Here is a 21,146-nt window from a genome sequence, read left to right on the forward strand (position 1 = left end):
CTTTATGATCTGCCAACATACACACAAAATTGCTTATCTTCCATGTAAAGTGACATCTACATTGTAGCCTTTTGCAAAGCTGAATAGGCTTTCATCATATAAAGCAATAACATAATTATGTGTTTTCATACTTTTGAAAAATATTTATTGTCTTATTATACTGCACAGTAAATATTAAATTTAGATGTTTATGTTACAGGTTATTGGTTTTTTAGTGAAACTACCACTTCAACCTCAGCTTCTTCAGACAGGTAGTTTGTAAAAGATGTGGAGTAATTAATCTTTTAGATTGACACCTATAAATTTAGATATGATCTACATCTCAAGAAGGCATTCACATATAATAATATATATGTGCGAATATGAAATATTAATGTGCAAGTATGATTTTATCTGACATACAAAGAAAGTTGTTGCAGCCTGTTTAACAATTGGAGCTTATTCAAAGTGGTTGGGTAGTGCATCTGGTGCATCATCATTCCTACCCTCTATAATAGAAATTTTAACAAGGGCCATGACTACATCAGAAGATTCTTCAACTGCAGCAGCAATGGCTTTGAGACATGTTTGTGATGGTGAGCTTCTATTATCAAGACCTTTGATTTGTATATGGGTCAATTGGGTGCGCAATAGTGTTTCCCTGAGAATATTGTTCTATTGTAATGAGTTTTTTGTAAACTCCACAAATTATTTTGGAATGGCATAGAAACATAAGAGTAAAATGCTCAGAGAATGACTGGATTTTTTGATAGGTTACATATTGGAGGGGTTATAAATGGTTTTGCCAGGACTACTTGTAAAAACTGAAATCAGTTTGAGTACAAATTCCATGTAGAATAATGAGAAACCATAAATTGCTTTACCTTGAGGGAAGGATATGTCACACTTTGGCTTCCACTTCCATTCTTGAGGAGGTGCATTCTTTAGTCTACCAAGTTCTTAACAGAATACATGTTCTTGGTTAATGAGGTTTTCAAATTCTTACAGTAGTTGATTAATTTCTTGAGGCCAGTACCAGTTATAATACCTCTTCATGGCCATTGATTAAGAACTACAGCTGATGAAATGGCGGTGCATTTAATAATTATATATCTAGGATATTTAGGGGATATTAAGTCTGTTCTAAAGTTTTTTTGATATGCGCCTATTCTGTGTCTTCAATTTTGAGAGGCCTCTTTATTCCACATTTAGTAGTTCGTGGAAGTTATCACTTTGCTTCTACATGATATAATATGGTATATATGACATAACTGTAACAGCATGAGAAGATAGAACTGTTTGGGGTTAGCTAGGCTGAAAGTAAACAACTCTGTATGTGTGTGTGTGTGTGTGTTTAAGATAGAACTGTTTGGGGTTAGCTAGGCTTAAAGTGAACAAAGGAATAGTTTAGCTTGAAAATAGCTTTGCTATTTTGAAGGAAAATTACAATACTTTTTAATCATTTTAAACACAAGCACACATACATCCACATAAATGTGTGTGCACATGCAATGACACAAATGCACCTGCACATTACACACAGACCCACAGCCACTGATATACACAGACAAGTGCACACTCACACATGTAAATCCATACCTAGTCCAAAATTAGCTGTCATTTTTTGAGTTATGTTAAATTTTGGAAGTAATTTTTCGAATTTTGTTTTGTTGAGGGGGGGGGGGGGTAGAAGTAAGGTTTTAAGAGTTGTTTTTCTTTACATTAAATAAGGTTTGAATAGGATTTTTTTGTTTGTCTATTTAATGTATCCCATTTCTGTGTGGTGGCTGCTGCAAATAGACTGGCTTACTGTTGATGTGTGTTTTATGCACATGCAAGCATCAGAATAAAATACCAAAGTACTTTACCCTCTCTTGAACAAAATCACCTCAGATGCTAAGGATAAGAACAACTAAAATGACTCCAAGGTTTCTACAGTTAGGTCTTGACGAATGGGTAACTCAATGGTCGATGTGAATTGCTGTTTTCACTTGGGGACTGACACAATTGTTCGAACCAACTTTGCTTATCATGAATATGGAATGGGTGTGCTAATAACTTAGGATTTGGCAATGTAGTTCTTGTCTCAATTCTAACAAAGACTTTCTAAAAAAAATGGCAAAAGGGAATAGGGTTCAAGAAATCTATTCTAAACCTAGGAATGTAGGAAATGATGAACAAATTTAGTGGAATCAAACTAGGCAAGGTCTCACCATCAAGTCGAACAGATTTTGACACGAGTTAGTGCAATCATCTAAGGTGTATTTCATAGATTTTCAAATTACTATCATCAAACATTTAGACCATCCAAGTTGATGCATAACAATGGACGTATAATAATCCAAGTTAAGCTTTCATAAATTTTCAGTTGACCACCCACAACACACTTAAAATCAGCAAGAGGCTAGTGGTATTGATTAATAGATTCCACACAAATATACTCAACAATTCTTTCATTCAATCTAACAAACATGAAAGCAAATTCTAAATCTAAAATTCTAATCTAACTTGGAGGAATTGAGAACCTTGAATGCAAAACAACACTCAAACAAAAAATCACCATCAAGTCGAACAATGATTTGATATTCAAATCTGCAATATCTACCAACAATTCTACAAAATCTCTCTCTTACAAATGAGAGGCAATGAGGTATATATAGTCTCATACAAAATGGATGGCCAAGATTAAACTAAAATCATGGGCCAAGATCATGCCAACGAAGCCCTAGAGTTGCCTTAATTAGGGTTTACATAAAAAATGGAGCCACCAACATATGGCCCAATAGAAAGATACCTAGTCATCAAATAGGGAATCTTTTAAAATATTTCGTCCTGCATCTCTTTCTCTCACATCATAATCCAAGAATCTAGCCAATACGGAATCTAACTCTATGGAAACGCTGGGTAAGGTATCTCGTTGTAAGTCAATCACGTCCAATGCATCCGAGCAAACATCCAAAGTGTTCTCCCAATCTGGCATGAGCTTTTGCGAACTATGAACATGAATTAACAAAGAGACCAAGTCATCTATCTGACTCTTCTTCAAAGAGTCCAACTGATTGAAGTACATGAATTTCATTTTGTCTCTCAACTTTGCTAAGTGTAACCCACTAGCTTCACTGACATCAACTCCCAATAACTCCTCAATTGAGGCAAGGATCTTCGACTGAATATCATGAATAGATCCTCCCATCTCTGCACAACTCTTTTGTGCACTCTCATAAGTTGATTTCTTCATGGCTAATGAACAATACCAGCCATGGAAATCGTATCTATCTCCATTGTGCACAATATTCTCCCTGATCAATGTGGACATGTGAATCTTCTTCAACGCTTTGAGGCGTGGAATAGTCTTCTCCTGGATGGGTTGGAATTCTTCCCAAACTCCCTCCAAATATTGTATCTTCAACATAAGTCATGTTGTCTTGTCAAAAGCTTGGACAAAATGAGTTAGAAAATCATTCGCTTGTCTCTTCGTATCCTCAATCCATTTCTTCACTTTCGAGAGTGTATCTGTTGCTGCCTCATAATGTGTATGCTGTCCACGATCAACAGTAATAGGGGAAATAAGGGTGGGATTCTCAAGCCTTTTCCCTGCAATGTACTCTCTAAGTCTGATATTCTCTGCTTTATAATTTTCTCTTTTCTCTATCTCCCGGTCTAATCTCGCACTGATTGCCTTGAGGATATCACCAACCTCCTGAAATTCCTGCTCTTTTGTAGTACGACCAAGGGCAGCTAAAGTAATCTGGAAATCCATGGGAGTAGCAATGTCCGTCGTCACATCTCCAATAAGAACAACCACCTGCGCAATACACATTCCTGTCTCATCTCTAGCTATGTGTGACAAAATCTCATCTTTCCCAAGTTCTTTCTCTTTGTTGCTCCTAGCTAAGTAGTCATCAATATCATCAATAAGCTGTGCCTCTATTATCTTCTTACTTTTCTCCATACTCTTCATTAGCCAATCAGGAATAGTGGCCATCTCCATACCATCATCGAGACACATCTCTTGATCAAGCTCTCTCAATGCCGAGATAACATCATCATCATCATTAGGATTATCTATGGTAGGAGGAGATCCTGGCTGATCATCATCTTCATTAGGTGGAGTAGATGTAGCGGTCGCATGTAAATCCTGATTCTCTGGTAGTATCACCATGTTGGAGCATTGCTCAACCTCTCTGTTTTGTCTTGGCACTTCAACTTCCTTGATTGATGAGACACTGAGGGATGGTGAAGGAATGATAGGCGAAGGAATGATAGCCTTTTTCTTTTTCTTCTTAACCTCCTCAATCTTTTTCCCTCTAGCCTTGACCTCTCCCGGTGTGTTCTTCCTTCGTTTAGGAGCTTGACTCTTCTCTTCCGCACAAATTCTTATGCCGTTGATAGTTCTTTGATCATCTTCAGAAGCGGATTCCTATTGTTTCATTTTTTCATAAGTGAAGGTAACACCCATATCAATTAACTTGTTCATCTGATTATCTACCCATCCTTGGGAGAAACTCAAAACCTCTCTCATCAACACGTTCAAATCTGTCTATTCTAGTTTTGACCAATTAGGCAATAAAATTGCCTTCTTCATTTCATTCTCATATAGTGGATGCGTATGATCCTTATCATCTAATACCTGAGCAGGAATGAGGAAAAGTCCACACTTCCTCATGAAATCTACGGACATTTTGGACCACATTCTTCTTTTCACTACTTGCTTGTCCATCAAATTGGCCCAATAATCCTCTATGTCTACCTTGTGGATGAACCTATCTCCCCTGATCCTTCCAACTTTCTTATCCGGATCAAATCTTTCTCTCTTATATGTTGCAAATTGATAGAATGCAAGTTCCTCAACTGCTATGCTAGCTATTGCGGCGGATTGGCAAACCTATAATGTCTTCCCCATTGAAATAGGAAATGACACGCCCGTTCTATGTTTTCCCTTTTGGATAGAATCATACTCTAGAAGCTATCTCACCACTTCCAACAGGATCCTTCTGTCAATAGGATACCTAGGAAGCCTGTAAGGTTCGGATTGAAATCCATGAATCCTTAGGTATGTGAAAGTGGGAAACTGTATGTACCACGATCCATATTTCTCTATCGACTTTGTTGCCTCCTTGGACAACCTCCTGTGGACTCCGCATTGCAACATTCGCGTTATGTACATAGTGAATGCATCATTCACTCTCTTATAATCTTCAATTCGATACATGTTCAGCTGTGGATAGCACTCATAACTTTTGAATTGCCCTTGTCCATTCCTGACTTCACATCTGCATATCAATCCTTTGTAGGTAACAAATCGTGCAAGCAGGTACACCAAATAGGAAGTCATGGTGAATGACCCGGATCTCTCCACATTCCTGAGCTGAAAGTCCAAATCGTTGCTTATGATATTAGACCAATCAATTAACGTTCCTTTTAGACAATCCTGGATGAAATAGAACATTAATCCATCGTATATTGCACCTTGCAGCATCCCCATCACTCGGTTAAGCAGGAATACTAAATCACTATATTCGTCCTTGAAATTTGTTCACATGAGTGTCTTGGGATCTTTGGAATGATGAGTCCTAGGACCGATCATCCACTCCTTGTTTACTATGGTCTTGCACGCATCCATCTTCTTCTTATATCTTTCTTTATATTCATCCTTGGTTCTATCTTTCATGTCTACTGCATGTGGAATTCCAAATACCTCAACAAGGTAGGCAATGATGGCACCCTTAGGAGTCTTGATCATTTTGGATCAAGGATCATAACATCGCGCACACTCTAGGATAAGCTCACTGCACTGTATGGATTGCGGGAATCCAACGGCTTGATAAATGCCACTCTTCATAATGTTCACATAAGCTTGGGAAGGAATCTGGCTTCCAATTCTAAACAGCCGCTGTCGCATCTGGCCCATGTTCAAGAAATGCATGTTCGTGTCTGTAATCTCCTTCCATCTGGATGACATCTTGGATTCTGGATAGAATCCTGTCTCAACAATCCTCTGTTGTTCCTTCCGCATGCTAATTCCTGACTTCGACATTGCACTTGTATGAAGCTGGAAGTTAGCAACCTTGGAAAATATTCTTGATAACAAGTTCTCTTTTCCTAATGATTACATAATTTTTAGAATGGAAATCAGGAAATTTATCCACATTCCTAATGAATAGAAAGTAAATATGACAAGATAAGGGTATGAAACCCTTTATGAAAATTGTTAAAATTATGAATTTTCAGACTTAACAAAGCCTGAAGACAGCTCCTTATACTTAGAAATTTTATCAAAATTAGAGTGTAAAAGAGTATACCGGATCGGGAAATGACTAAGGAAAGGTGTGAAAGGTAGTGTTTTTGCACAAAAGATGTTTGAGGACACCCTTTTGAGGTCAACAATGGCTGCCTTCAAGTCTGAAGACAACCTGCAACTCTATAAATCAGTCCTTAAAATCATGTTGCAATTGCGTGTTATGCAAAATTTGATGAAAAACAACTTTCCCATGGTGAAAACAATCAATTCCGGGTGTCAGACTTACTGTGTAAGTATGGCTGGTAAAAGAAAAAAATTCTGAGGACAAGTCTGAAAATGGCGGTTTCAGACTTACCAGCACCTTGCAAAGTGATAAAAAACCCTGAAAATGATCAAGAAATGTCAAAGGAATGAGCTCCAAGCAAGATCGCGAAGGTAGGTAAGTGGCTGGAAATGGTGATTTTTTGAGGACAACTTGCAATAACGAAGTTTCAGAACTGCAACAGCACTTGAAAGTTCTGAAAATTGACTGAGAACACCTCCAATCAGCCATTCGGACAAAATCGCCTTAGGTGGAATTGAGCTGGAAATGAAAATATGTGTCTAAAAATGAAGTCCCAGCCAGCAATGGAGGTCACGCAAGTCTGAAAATGATGCAAATCAGGTCCGAGAATGATAACCAGCAAACTCCCAACAATGGCGCCACCACCCAAGGAGATTCAATCACCAAAATGGAGGTAAAACCTCCCAAAAGAAAAAATCTCCTTTCTCCTAAAATGGCGCCATCCCTCAAAATATCGCCAAAGTTTGAAAAATATGCTTCAAACACACTCAAATGGCAGCTAAGAAAAATCACCTTGGCTGGGAATGGAGGAAAAATGAACAATAAAACCAATCTTCAGCCCAATGTGTCAACTTGACACTTCACCAAATTCGCCAGTTGGAGGAAAAAAATCGCCCAAGTAAGCACACACTTGGCAAATATAATAATAATATTATAATGCTGGCCTCTCTCTTTAAACTTGTTTTCACCTTGAACTTTCACCACACAAGCAATGTGGGATAAAACATTTGTACTTATACTTGCTTGGGTAAAATCAATTTGCTTCTAGAAGGTGAAAATTATTAAATGCTCATTGCAAATCATTTATTAATCGTTTTTTTATTTTTTAAATAATCATCATGATGTTTGAAAAACAATTAAATTTTGGTCACATCATTAAAAAGATTTTAAAATTTTATCCAAAATTGGACCCATGTGGAAAATCGATCCCTAATTAAACATTTTCAAAACTGCACATTGGGGAAATTTGACCCGTGTCTGGATAAATATCCGAACAAAATTTCATCAAAAATTGCACAAAATTGCCTTCAAGGGAAAATCGACCCAAGTTGGGAGTCAAAATCCCGACTGAAATCATCACTTTGGCCAAAAAACACTTTGGGGGAAAATCGACCCCAGTTTGGATAGCAATCCAGACCTAAAAATCTTTACTTTGCACTTGGTGGAAATTCGCACCAAGTCTCAAATCACTATCCGCACTAAAATCCACAAAAAGTCGTCATGAAAAGCTCTAGTGGAAAATCAATCGTCATCAGGAATCCTCACTTAAGTCATTCGCAACTTCATCCACACTCCCTAGGGGAATTTCGAAGGTAGTCAGGAAAATTCCCAACACTTAGACAAAATTTAATCACCCTGGTGGAAAATTGATTTGGGTCTGGAGTGAAAATTCCAATTCAAACTTGCCACTTAACACAAAAAATCACCTTGGGGGAAAATCGACCCCATGTCTGGATAATGAGTGGGGGAAAAATTGGGTCCATCTAGAATCCAGTGGAAATTCACCACCAGTCAAGATTTTGTGTGGGGGAAAATCATGGGTCATCAGAAATATGAGGGGAAAAGTGCCTCCAGTTTGGACTTTTGACATTTTGACCCTTAGAATATGGATTTTCATCCGGAATTTTACAATTTAACCACTCAAAATCATCTGAACACTTGGAATTTTCAATAAAACGTGTCAGGACATAGGCAAATTTATCAAGTTTTGAGTGAAACAAAAGGAAACCTATCGAGATAAAGTGCAAAATCAACTTGCATACCTTCCTAGGAGCGAGAAAACAACTCCGAAGGGTCTTAAAACACCTAGGCACTTAAAAATCACCAACGAGGATGTTCAAAAACACGCTAACCCTCAAAAGGTCTACACAGACAAAATTAGGATCATTTAAAATCTCAACTTTCACGCACTTGATCCTATAACTTCAAAAACCCTAAACGATGATTAGGCATGGTTGAAAATCCGAGACTCGAGTATGCGAACTCAAAATTGCCCACTATGCTGCCAAAACCCTAAACTAACCAACATAGAAAGCAGGAAAGAGGGGGTCCCCGTTTGCAATGGGGCGATGTGTGAAAAGATCACAACACTTACCTAGATACTTATTTCGATATGCCACATTTGTTTGCTTGCTATCTAAATATGCAATGATTTAAGCATAGTAAATTGCTTTATACATACATAATTGATTCATATGAGAATAATAGAGTATTTCAAAAGATATAATAGTTGATTCTGAAGTGCGAACAACTGAAAGAACTAAGGTGTCATTGCAGCAAACAAAGAACAAAGCAATTGATATTCAATTGGTTTCAACCTGATCGATCTTACATTGATTGCATTGGCTATATAAAGCCATTATTTGGCTAATAACTGTCAAAACTCCCTTACGGAAATAACTCCCAAAACAACTAATTTATTATTTACTATAAAACTAATCTGCATGAATGTAATATGCCAACATTCCTCCCCTTATTACATTAATTCGAAGAAGAGTGGAACATTGCAAGGTTTCGAACCCAACCCTTCTAGAGACTTTGATGAAGCGCCTTCACCAATCCTCCTCGCTCACCCAAGAAACACCGAACTGACTGCATAAGTGGATCTCCTGACTGTAGAAACTGCAACCATCTGCACAACATGAGAGAACATAAAAGTGTTCCCACCCTCCATGCATAGTGAGACACATTTCCTCCGAAATTCCACATCTCCTCCAAGTGTGTCTAATGCCTCCTCTAGTGCTGCACATGAGACGCCTTTCCTCCGAAATTCCACATCTCCTTCAAGTGCATCTAACGCCTCCTCAAGTGCTTTGGAAACAATCCCTCCTCTACTGTACGAATCAGCAACCAAATATCTGCACATGAGATGCCTTTGCTCTGAAAGTCCACATCTCCTCCGATTGTGTCTAATGTCTCTTCATGTGCTCAACAAATCATTGATCAAATGTGAATACACCAAGTGCACCCACAAGAAATCTTTCCTCCCTTGCTCCTTGAAGGGACAAATAATGCCAAGCCCCCTCTTTTCTTCAAGGACACAAATGTGGTGGTTCTCATGCAGTGAATCATCCCTAAGTGAGAAGCTGGCTTGGGATGATAAAAAACCTCCTACCTCCTAGGATGTTTGGTTCACTGCCCTGGGCCCCTGGTTCTGGTTCAGTTCGTTTTAGGTTTGGGTCCTGGTTAGGTTCGCCTTTGGGTTGTGCTAGGTTTTGTACCCAGGCAAGCTGGGTCATCCAGGGTGAACCCAGGTTGAACCTAGGGCGAACTTGGACACTTGGGTGCCCAAATTTACATTTAATTGAGCAAAATTTTATAAAATTTAGAGCAATGAGTTCAAACTTGCAAATTTTTGTGATTGTTTTGCAAGTTATCATGCAGGTTTAAGACTTAAAATTATTAAGAACAACAACAAACAATTGATAGATTTATTCAATTTTTTTATGTTTAAAGCAGATAAAACAGAGCAGCAAACAATTGAGTTCTAACCTCTTACTTGTTAACCTTATATAATGTACTAGAGCAATGCTCAATCACAACAACAAAATACTCATGCATTAGCTTATTCCGATTTACAATCGTTGGCTTATGAAAAGAAACAAAAATATTGAGTTTCCTGAGGTCACTTTGTTGACTGCTCATTCTTCTTCGTCTTGATCATCTTCAATGACATTAGTTGTTTCCGTGAAAGACTTTTGCTGTTACTCTTGACTGCTATTGCATTTATTCTTGACTTGCAATTAGTCTTTCATCTTCTTAGTGCTATTCTTGACTGCTATTGCAACAAGAAGAAGAATCCTTTAGATGATTTAAACTTAGTATAAAGTTCTAATTGTTGCAAGTTGAATTTTGCAACAATGATACTTGAACTTGATATTTTCATTTTTATATTTTCATGTTGAACTTGGAGTATATGATGCTATGATGGTATGAACTATGATCATGATGCAATGATTACAAGTTTATGGTGTTTATATGATATTATGTTGCATTCTAATCTTAATTCATGCTTATAGGCTGCACACACACACACACACACACACACACACACACATATATATATTACATGTTTTTGTACTAACAAACCCAAACCCCATTTCAAAATTTTGCCGTACCGGTGAACTTGAACCTGAACTGGCAACTTAACCTCCAATAGGACCTTGTTACATTTTAACCAATATTAATGAGTCTTTGTAAGCCTCACAACAAAGGTAGCTTTGAAAGTCCAAACTGGAGTGGTGGAACATCCATTCAAACCTTCAAAGGTTCTGTCAAGTGTAAGCATAGATGGCTCTAAAAGCACATACATTTGGTAATATTTTTATATCTTTGAGAGTATAGACATGAGAAGATAGAATCATCTTTAGAGGGAGAAAGATGTTTGTGCCTCCATTTCAATTAACTTTTTATTTCTCCTTAGAAAACTAGAAATCTAAATGTAATTAATTCAAAATGTCTTTTTTCTCCAATGCATTCAATTTTCTCAAATCAATCCAATTTTTCTGACACACAAGCCACCAAATAAACAACTCTCTCACCATACTTCCTGAAATTCACAAGCCTCCACCCTAAGGAACACAAATCACATTGTCTTGACATTCAAAAGAAGATTTGATAAATGCATTGAAACAAATACAACTTTCTCTTTATTAGATCCGTGTAGATCCACGTTTGCTATTCATTTTCTTCATCTGCAAGATCTTCGAAAACTAACCTTCTACCAATGCTAAATCTTCCAGTTTTTATCCTATGATTTAACAAAAACTAAAAGTGTGATAAAAAGGCCAAAAACTGCACATAACTTTTAATATATTAACCTCACATGCTTGAAACAATTTTATAACTCACGTTTATCAAATTCTACATCCCAAATGCCTTATCGCAGACTGTTCAGGTTTTATATATTACTGGCTTATCCTCTTCACCTTTTTTAAAGGTTAAAAAATTATTCTCATACATCTCTCTGATTGTTTCAGACAACAAGTCCACGTGATCTATTCTTCAAATGCGTATTCAGTCACCAAAACCAAATTCTTTGCTAATTTCATGTACTCAGTCTGTAACTGTCTACAAATGAACTCGTGGAGATTGTCTTTCTTTTGTTATCCATCATCACACATGAGCCCATTAATCTACTCTTGTCACGCCTAACATCTGTTGCTGTGCAACATGATTGCAGGATATGCGTAAAATGGATTTAGGGAAATAGCTTTAGAAACTCCCAAGCAAATGTATCTAGCTAGCATAAAAACTCCACAACCTCTGCTAACATCCTCCTACGCTAAGACTGTATCTCCTATGCTGCCTTTATGCTACCACAGAGATCACCATCTTTATTAGCATCTTCAAGCCAGATCCATTAGCTTCTTCCAATGTACAGGCACAGAAAAATGTATCACTCTGATACCAAATGAAGTGCGGACAACAGAAAGAACTAAGCTATCATTGCAGCAAACAAAGAACAAAGAAATTGATATTCAATTAGTTTCAATGGGATTGATCTTACATTGTTTGCATTGGCTATATACAGCCATTATTTGCCCAAATAACTGTCAAAACTCATTAACTCCCAAAACAACTAATTTATTATTTACTATAAAACTAACCTACATTAATGTAATATGCCAACAGTTTCCTTATTCATTCAATGCTCCAATGCTTATATTAAAATGGGGAAGGGAATTTATTTCCAATAACAGTCTCTTTTCCTGACTACAAAACAAGTATAAACTTGCTGACAGTCTCTAAGGAATCCCAGTCGTTGGCAACTGCCCAAAGCTAATTCAATTAGCCAGTGAGATATAACCCTTCTCATTGACTAACTGAAATTATAACATAACTAATATATATTTTATTTTATCTACAACATTGAATTTGAATGTGTATCAATTGTATTGAGATTATATTATATCATGCAGCTCATGTATAATAAATATACTAACAACTATTGTGGCATTCCATTGACATGCTAAAAATATTTACAAAATGTGGAAAATTTGTCTAGTAAGCATATTGGTATTTAGAGGTTGGTACAATTCATTGGCTTCCTGTAAATGCTTTTCATAATTCATTTGTGAAGTATTTTTGTTTCAAATTGTTCTGAATTGGATTAGCTAACATCTCTAGTAAGTTCAACATTAGTATATTAGTCTTTGACAGGCTCAGCCTTATGTTGTATTGTACTTCTTTGTTTGTTTAATATTTGAGAATCTGTATTACCATTTTTAATTCTTATGTAAAGGCTGTTTTTACTTTTGGCCAAATATTTTTGCCTTCCTCATTTGAATGATTGAACAATTCAATGGCATAATCTTGTGTTCTCGGCAAATAATTATAAATTTCAAATTGAGCTCTATCTTCTATGATTCCATTAGCTTTCCAATGGTACTCCTAGTTCAAATGATGTTTTGTTGGAATCCTAATTTGGTTGATTGCCAAACCTAGCTCGTTTGAAAATCAAGTAGGGTTTGGACTCCAGTCTTTTTCTTTTTGTAGGTCTTGATTGAATTCAATATTCAGTAAATTTTCACTTTTGTGTACAGTGCTCTTCCGATCTTTATTTGTGTATTCTTGTTCTGGGTACAAACAATCAGTTCAAAACTCCTCCTAACAACTAAAATCATTTCTCCTCACCCCTTGGTTCTGCTGTTGATACAACAGGCATTTGACTGATATGATATCAGTTTGGCGGTATTCTTCCACAACTGAGCAGATCTACCATCTTACCTACTACTTGGTTCTTGGCCACCTATTTTCCATTTTGTTGTTACTTGACAGTCAGAACTGCTTTCTATGAACATGGATAGAAACTTTCCTTACACTGTTGTGTTGGGTTTGCCAATGACAAAATACAGTAAGATGTGATAGTTTGTTATAACTGTGTAGAGAAGTAAATGATTATAATTTTGAATACAAATAACAGGAATAGATACCACTAGCATGATCATTTTTTGACTTTACAGGTGTGCACGTAAATATGCAACCTCTGATGATAACTTTTTAAAATGATAATTAACTAAAGTAAAATATATGCAGCAGCCTAATCCTAAGTTACTGGGTTCTTTGCCTCAGCCTCCAGTCCCGGTCCTGGTGTTTTACAGGTACTGGTTCAGTTTTGGTACGCCCCTGGGTTCGCCCAGTGGCACCGGGCAGTACCCAGGGGCGTACCTAGCAGTACCCTGGGTGAACCCAGGGGCATACCCAGGCTCTGAATTTGATCAATCTTATTTTCATTGCCTCTGGTCTTTTGAAAAGATTGAACATGCCCATCTTGAAGTTCACTTTTCTTTTCTGACAACATTTATTAATTAACTGAAACTCAAATTCATTGTCATGTTTGTAATGAGTTCTGTTCATTGTTGATGCATTATGTTACTAGTTCCCTCTTGAAAACTTTCTTCTTTCACATGTTTATCCATGTAAAGGGATTTTCATCACAAAAACAGTTAATAGTTTGAGGTCACTTCTAGTAGGACGTTTGAAAATTCAAGGTTGTCATTTTCCTTAAGTAGATGGAATAAAGTACAATTGTAAAAACCACTATTTTCCATTTGGCTGTTCTTTTTTAGTGATGTTTAGAAAATTGAAGTGGGTAAGGCAAGGTTTCAATCATTATATATATATGTATGTACGAACGTATCCAGACCTGTACGGAAGGAAAAAAAATTATTGCCGTACCCATCACTCTGGACTCGCACCTGTACCCGTACTCAAATCTAAATCTGTATCTGTATCCGTAGAAAGTCCAAAGTTATTTGCAGGAATTGCAGTAAGCCAAGACACTTCCATGAGGATTGCAAAGAAGAAAAGAAGAAAAAGAAAAAATCTGATTTTGATTTTAAGTCAAAGAAGGAGGATGGTGATGTGTGCATTGCAGCTTTGACCACTCATGTAGGTAATGGTGCATGGTTAATTGACTCGGGTGCATTTTTTCATATGACCTCTAATAGAGTTTGGTTTTTTGAATATGAAAAATTTGATGGAAGGTAGGTGTGTATGGGTGATGATTCTCATTTAGATATTGTTGGTTGTGGTAAAGTTAGAATCAGGTTTCCTGATGGTAGAATGAAAAGGATTAATGGTGTGTTACATATCCTTGGCATAGCACAAAATTTTTTATCTTTGATCAAACTAATAGATGTGGGTGCTAGTTAGTTTTTTCTGATGTAGGATGCAAAATGGTTAGAGGTGCTATGGTGATTTCTAGAGGTGTCAATTTGACATATCGTATAAGCTGGATGCATACATTGTTGAGTGTAATAGTACTTCTGTGATAAGAAAATCTATGGATATTTTATTGGAAGAGGTGAGGGTTTCACCTTCAGTAGATGGTCATGGCTTTTAGGTACGTAAGGGTGCTATTTCTTCCGAAATAAAGTAATCTACAAATAAGACTATTTTATTACACTAGAGACTTGGCCACATTGGAGAGAAGGAAGTAAGAACTTTGAAAAATAATAGCCTTGTTGAAGGTTTGTATTATTGTAATTTTCATTTTGGTTTTGTCAGAATTGCATTTATGGAAACAAAATTGCATTCAGTTTTACTCCAGTTCTCATAAATCTTGTGGTGTGTTGGATATTATTCATTCTGATATGTTTGGTTCTGCAGATGTTCATTCCATTGGAAAATCCACATATTATGTTTCATTTATTGATGATCATAGCAGAAGGACATGGTTATGTTTTCTAATGAGTAAACCGGAATTTTGCAGTCAATTTAAAGAAGCCAAAGCAATGGTTGAGTTGTAGATTGGAAAGAAAATAAAATGTGACTAATAATTGCAGTGAATTTTTCTATAATGATTTTGATAGACAAAAGACAATTCCATATTCTCCATAGAAGAATGGAGTTGCAGAAATAACAAACAAGACACTAATGAAGAAGGCTAGGAGTATACTAAGTGGAGTTGGTCTAGAACAAAAGTTTTGGGCTGAAGCTCTTGCCACTGCTTCCTACTTAATTAGTAGGTCTCCTACATTAGCTTTTGTTGATAAAATGTCTATGGAGACATCGTCGGGTCATAAGCCTTCATTGAGACATCTTAGATATTTTGGTTGAAGCATATGCAAATGTGGCAAAGGAGAAGTGAATGAAGTTGGAGAGCAAGTTTGTGAAATGTGTCTTCATTGGGTATAGTTACGGTGTGAAAGGATACAAGCTTTGGTATTTTGTTGCACAAAGTGTAATATAAGTAGAAGTATTACTTTTAGAGAAACTAAGCCTTCATTTGTTACATTGCAGTCAAAACAAATTAAGACGATGTCATTCAATTTCCTTTTACACTTGAGAAAGTTGAATTGAGACCCCTAAATAGACAATAAGTCTAGGAGAGCTCATCTAGCTCTGAATCTTCGGAAGAGGAGGGAGTACCTCGAACTGAGCTTGTTGGAAGGTCTACAAGACATAGACAACCACTTGAGAGGTATTCACCTAATGATTGGAGATGTATTTTTTCTTTGAATACTCAACTAATATGGATGAACCTAGATCTGTAGAAGAGGCATTAGGTATGATGTAGAATCTTGAAAAATTGCCATGGATGAAGAATGGTGGCTTTGAAAAATAATGATACATGGGATCTAGTACCATTGCTTGGAAGACAAAATATACTTGGTTGCAAATGGTTGTTCAAGAAAAAGATTGATTCGGACGGAAATATTGAGAAGAACAAAGCAAGGTTGGTTGCAAAAGGCTACTCTTAGGCTAAGGGTGTTGAGTCTAGTAAAATTTTCTTTTGTTGCATAATTACATCCATTAGATTTTTGCTTTCTATTGCTGTTGCTTATGATTTAGAGGTTGAGCAAATGGATGTGGAAACTGCCTTCATAGTGGTTTGGAGGAGGATATTTATATGACATAGCTAGATCACTACGTGGTAAAAGGTAAAAGTAATTTGGTTTGTAAATTGAAGAAATCTTTTTATGGCCTTAAACAAAGTCCTAGGGTGTGGTAACATAAATTTGATATGTGTTGAGTTTGGGATTTGAATGTTCTAAATCAAATCACTATGTTTGCTATAAATTTGATGGTGATGATTTTCTATACATTGCATTGTATGTTGATGATATGTTATTCATGGTAAAGGGAAAGGAATGATTTCAGAACTAAAGTCTTGGCTTGTAGATAAATTTTAAATTCAAGATCTTGGTGTAGCTAAACACGATTTTGGGATGGAAATTTAGAGAGACAGAGTGAACAAAAAGCTATGGCTAGGATAGAGCATGTGAATTCAATTTTATAGAGGTTTAACTTAACATGCATAATTGTAGACCACTAAGTGTTCCTTTTATAGTTGGAACAATTTCTTCTACTTTAGATTGTCCTAAATCCCCATCGGAGATGGAAGACATGAGTAGAGTGATTTACCGGAGTGCAGTTGGAAGTTAGATGTATGCCATGGTCTACACTAGATTGGACATTGCCCAAACAGTGGGAGTTATTTCCAGATATATGTCTAATCCAAATAGAGTTCATTGGGATGCAGTTAAAAAATTCTTTATATATTTGAAGGGTACTTCGGAGTATTCATTGTGTTATCATGGTAATTTGATAGGAGACAAGGTTTCCCTTGATTTTCATGGCTATGTTGATTTAGATTGGGCAAGTGATATTGATAGTAGAAGAACCACTAGTGTTTGTGTTTATTTTATTTGGTGGTGCAATTAGTTGTGTGAGTAAGTGACAGGCTGTAGTAGAAGTTGAGTATATGGAAGCTACTCATTCTAGTAAAGAAGCTATTTGTCTTAAGAGATTGTGTTCAAATATTGGGATAAAACAAGATGCAGTGACAATTTTTTGTGATAGTCAGAGTACAGTTTGCCTAGCTAAGAGCCCAACTTTTCATGCGAAGACCAAGCACATTGATGCTCAGTATCATTTTGTCAAAAATATGGTCAAGGATGGCAAGGTGAAGCTGTTTAGGGTAGAGACTTTGATGACTGTACAAATTTTTTAATGAAATCTATGAGCACAAAGAAGTCAAATAGTGTTCAAAGTCTATGGGGCTCATGGCCCCTGGCAATTAAATTATCGGGTAGATACTTTCTTTTCTCTTGCAAGGTGTTCGACAAGTGGGAGAATGTTTGGAAAATGGTGTCTCAACCTTGCATATACGTAATCTTACTATCTATTGGAAGTTTGCATTTGAGCACGGATTGGTTTGAAATTTTTCCCAAAGCTACGGATTGGCTAAATAAGCATGCCGGTAAATTTATGTTGCAATTGTGTCTAGATTTGAAGATATAAATTTAGAATTTTCTCTTGTAATTTGATGTACTCTAGAGTCCCAATGACCTACTTTAGTCATCTGTGAATATTAAGTTTATTTCTTTCATTGTAGCATCCTTTATGTCAATGTGTAAGTGTTGATAGGTCAGGGCAATGCATATTTGTAACCGATTGTTGGCAATTATATTATATCACTAAGATTTATTCATTCCTTAATGATTTTATATTGTTTTGAGCATTTACTTGTGGATCGTTGTTTAGTCCTAAATGTATGGTTGGTGAATAATCAGATAACACATTATTTCCCACACGTACCAAGTATTCATGTAACATAACGATTGTACATCACAACATAAATGACTGATAATAATTAGACCAGAAAAGTTATATCTTTATTCCAGTGTCCAGAGTTGTCCATACATCATCTCCCTGGCGAGGTTCCAACCAAACAATATAAAGACCCGACGGTTGGTCAAGTTGCCAATCGTCACCAACTCCCAACTACCCGACGGGAACCTCTCGGCGACAAACATAAACATAAACATAACACACTTATAAATATTATTCTTACTAATCATAAGTTATTTACCCCTAACGTTAGCCCCCCCCCAAAGACGTAGTCGTCTTCCAGAGGACTCAGACAAGAGAAACTGAATTATAAAAACATAGCTAAGACCGAGAAGAGGGAGGAGGCGTCCTTGTAGTGGCCGCAGTAGGAGATTGTTGTCCGGTCTGAAGTTTCAGGTTCTTTTCCGCTAGCAGCTGCCGTTCCCGTGCTTTCTTTACTATGTGAGCAGCTTCTAGTAGCTTTTTATCTTTCTGTTCCAGCTGTAAGGTGAGCTTTGCCACCTGGGTTGCTAATGCCTGTGCCTCCTTCTCCTGTATGCTGCAACGAACCTCATAGGTAGTCATCTTCATTTCCATCTCCTTCCTCAAGCTCCTCTCCACTGTAACCAACTGTGCCTGCTTCTCACCTTCCTTTTCCAGTGTTGTTATGTACATCCGCTGAGCCTCTTTTTCCACCTGGTGCTGCCGCATCTGTAAGTACACCTTCCGGAAGGCCTTCTCCATGCTACGAAAGGTGGTGCCCAAGGTGCCTGTGCCTCCTACCAGGTGCCTGTGGGTCCAGTTCTGAATCATCTCAGGCGTACTATGGTCCGACCACCCCTGCTGCTCAAAGTGGTGCGTGAACTCATCCTTGCATCCCTCGGTCATGAAGTGACATAGCCGTGAACTCATCCCGGCCTCCATCTGTCCCATAAGCTAAGCCATGCTGTGTGCAACATCGGAGAGCCCCTGTAGCTCCCCTAGGAATCGTCTGAGTGAGCTTGCTGGATCATTCGGATCGGGTGGTGTAATGTTGAACCCTACGAGTGCTCCCTCCGGTCCACTGCTCTGCTTGTCGCTTCCCTGCTGCTCTTGATCAGCGGATCTCTCTCTCTCCAGGTTTGGGACAGTAATATCTCTATTTGGGGTCATGCCCGGCCTAATGGCCATGTTATGCGGTGCAGGGGAGGGGGGGAGGTGTGCGGCAAGTGCGAACTGCCCTAGCCAGCCATCCAGCGAGGCATCTATATCTTCGTCTGTCAGAGTATCCAATGCCGTTGTTGCCTCCAAGTCACCCATACCAGTTTTTGCTGGTACCGTACCGGTTCTTGTTGGTACCGTACCAGTTCCTGCTGGTATCGTACCAGTTTCTGTTGCAAGTACAGCCAAGCTGATCTGTGGTAGGGATACCCGTCGTTGTGCTGGCGGTTCCCCTTCACCGATTTTCTGGTGCAACAACCCTACTGGTCGTACATCTCCCACTGGGTTGGCTACTGCAAGCGCCTCCTGAGGTACTAGGTGTGTCGAGGATAGTTTGGAGGGTGTGAATTTTACCCTCGTACTTTTCCATTGGGCCTGCAACCCTCCTTGTTGCTCCTCCTCTTCCTCCTCTTCCTGCTGCGATGATTCTGTTTCCTCTTCCTCCTCCACAACTGTGTGTCCTGATAGATGGAACCCCTCATCACCGCTTTCCTGCTCTTCCGTCTCTTCCACCTCCTCCAAATCTTCTGTGCTGCTAACCTCTTCAATCTCCATGGATGTGTCCAGTTTCCTCTTTCTTATCGGCTGCGCTGTGTTGCCTAGGGTGTCCAGGTGGACATAGTAGTACATGGTGGGTTTATTCGGTTCTACCCTTTCACCTGGTTCAAATGTCCCCCATACTTCTGGTGGTACCTGCAGGCGTACGACATCCAGGAACAAGCTGATAGCATGATGGCACATGTAGAACGTCTTGTGTTCCAGTCTCAGGAAGTCGTGGATTCGTTCTACCAGGAGTTGCCCCCAATTGTACACCTTCCCGCATCTGATCCCATTCATTAATCCTATCATCCATATAGCTATGTCGGATGCCTTGCTGGCTCCCGTAAGGCGGCTTTTGACCAGGTCCATTAACATGCTCCATTCACCTGGTGCGATAAGCGCACGCTTCATTCCTCTGCTGTCGGCCTAAGCACTTTTCCACTGCTCCTCCGTGAGATCATCTCTGCACACCAAATCCATCAACCACTTCTTTTTTTCCCTAGTGTGTTTTTTGGTTGGTTTGGCCGCAGATGCCTCCTTCTCGGGTATACCAAATACCCGCCTAAAATCCTCTGGTTTGAACAAAACTCGCATTGTGCACCCTTGGAACTGAATGACTGAAGCTCGTTCCTGTGGATTATAGCTCGATACCATGGTTCGCAGGACTAGCTCAAACTCCTTAATGTTGAATGTGGGCATTTGGACGGCGTGATCGACGTGTGCCCTCTTGAGAGATTCCTTCTTCACATGGTCTGGAGGGTTTTCTTCCCACCAGGTATGGCATTCGCTACTGGTCACACTCTCAAATGCTACATTCGCTGCCGTGAGTCCCTTTGAGTCCTTCAGTGTCTTTGGTCTGCTCCTTGTTTTCTTGCTGCTGGCGGGCTCTGTGGCAGTCATGGCTGTATTGCAACTGCCTTTTTCTATTCTTCTTCCCTTGCCCCTCCCTTGGTCGTTATTATAACTGTTGAAAAGATTGTCTTGCCAGTTTGTACGGCCCATTATACCACTTGCAATTTCCTTGCCGTACAGCTTCCTTAACGTGTTCTGCCAGACAACCCCCTTGCTTCTTATACCTGCGTGCTCCCTGCTTAAATGGACTGTTGAGTACTGGTTTTCATACGGTACGGTATGGTGTTTATTTTGCTTGTTTGAACAGACTGTTGAGTACCTACTGTACAGACAAGGAGCTGGCGTCGTACGCTGTACACTCCTCTGCCCGATTTCCTTACACCGTACGCCGTATGGTTTCTTCCTCAGGCGAATTCCTCTGCTCGTGCCCGT

At 38.4% G+C, this 21,146-nt stretch overlaps 1 protein-coding gene across 3 annotated transcripts in view; it reads left to right on the forward strand.

Annotated features, from left to right (window-relative positions):
* LOC131062620 (transportin MOS14) overlaps positions 1 to 21,146 on the forward strand; it is a 260,300-nt gene that overhangs the window by 202,202 nt on the left and 36,952 nt on the right. For 2 of the 3 annotated variants that reach the window (XM_057996326.2, XM_057996325.2), the window contains 2 exons: positions 200 to 251; positions 420 to 575. In XM_057996326.2, the coding sequence (XP_057852309.1) occupies positions 200 to 251; positions 420 to 575 (208 nt within the window). Of the gene's footprint in view, positions 1 to 199; positions 252 to 410; positions 576 to 21,146 lie in introns of all 3 variants that reach the window. The other variant, XM_057996324.2, reaches the window with a different exon arrangement.

The sequence above is a fragment of the Cryptomeria japonica genome, chromosome 6, assembly GCF_030272615.1.
Source record: "Cryptomeria japonica chromosome 6, Sugi_1.0, whole genome shotgun sequence".
NCBI classification, from domain to species: Eukaryota; Viridiplantae; Streptophyta; class Pinopsida; order Cupressales; family Cupressaceae; genus Cryptomeria; species Cryptomeria japonica.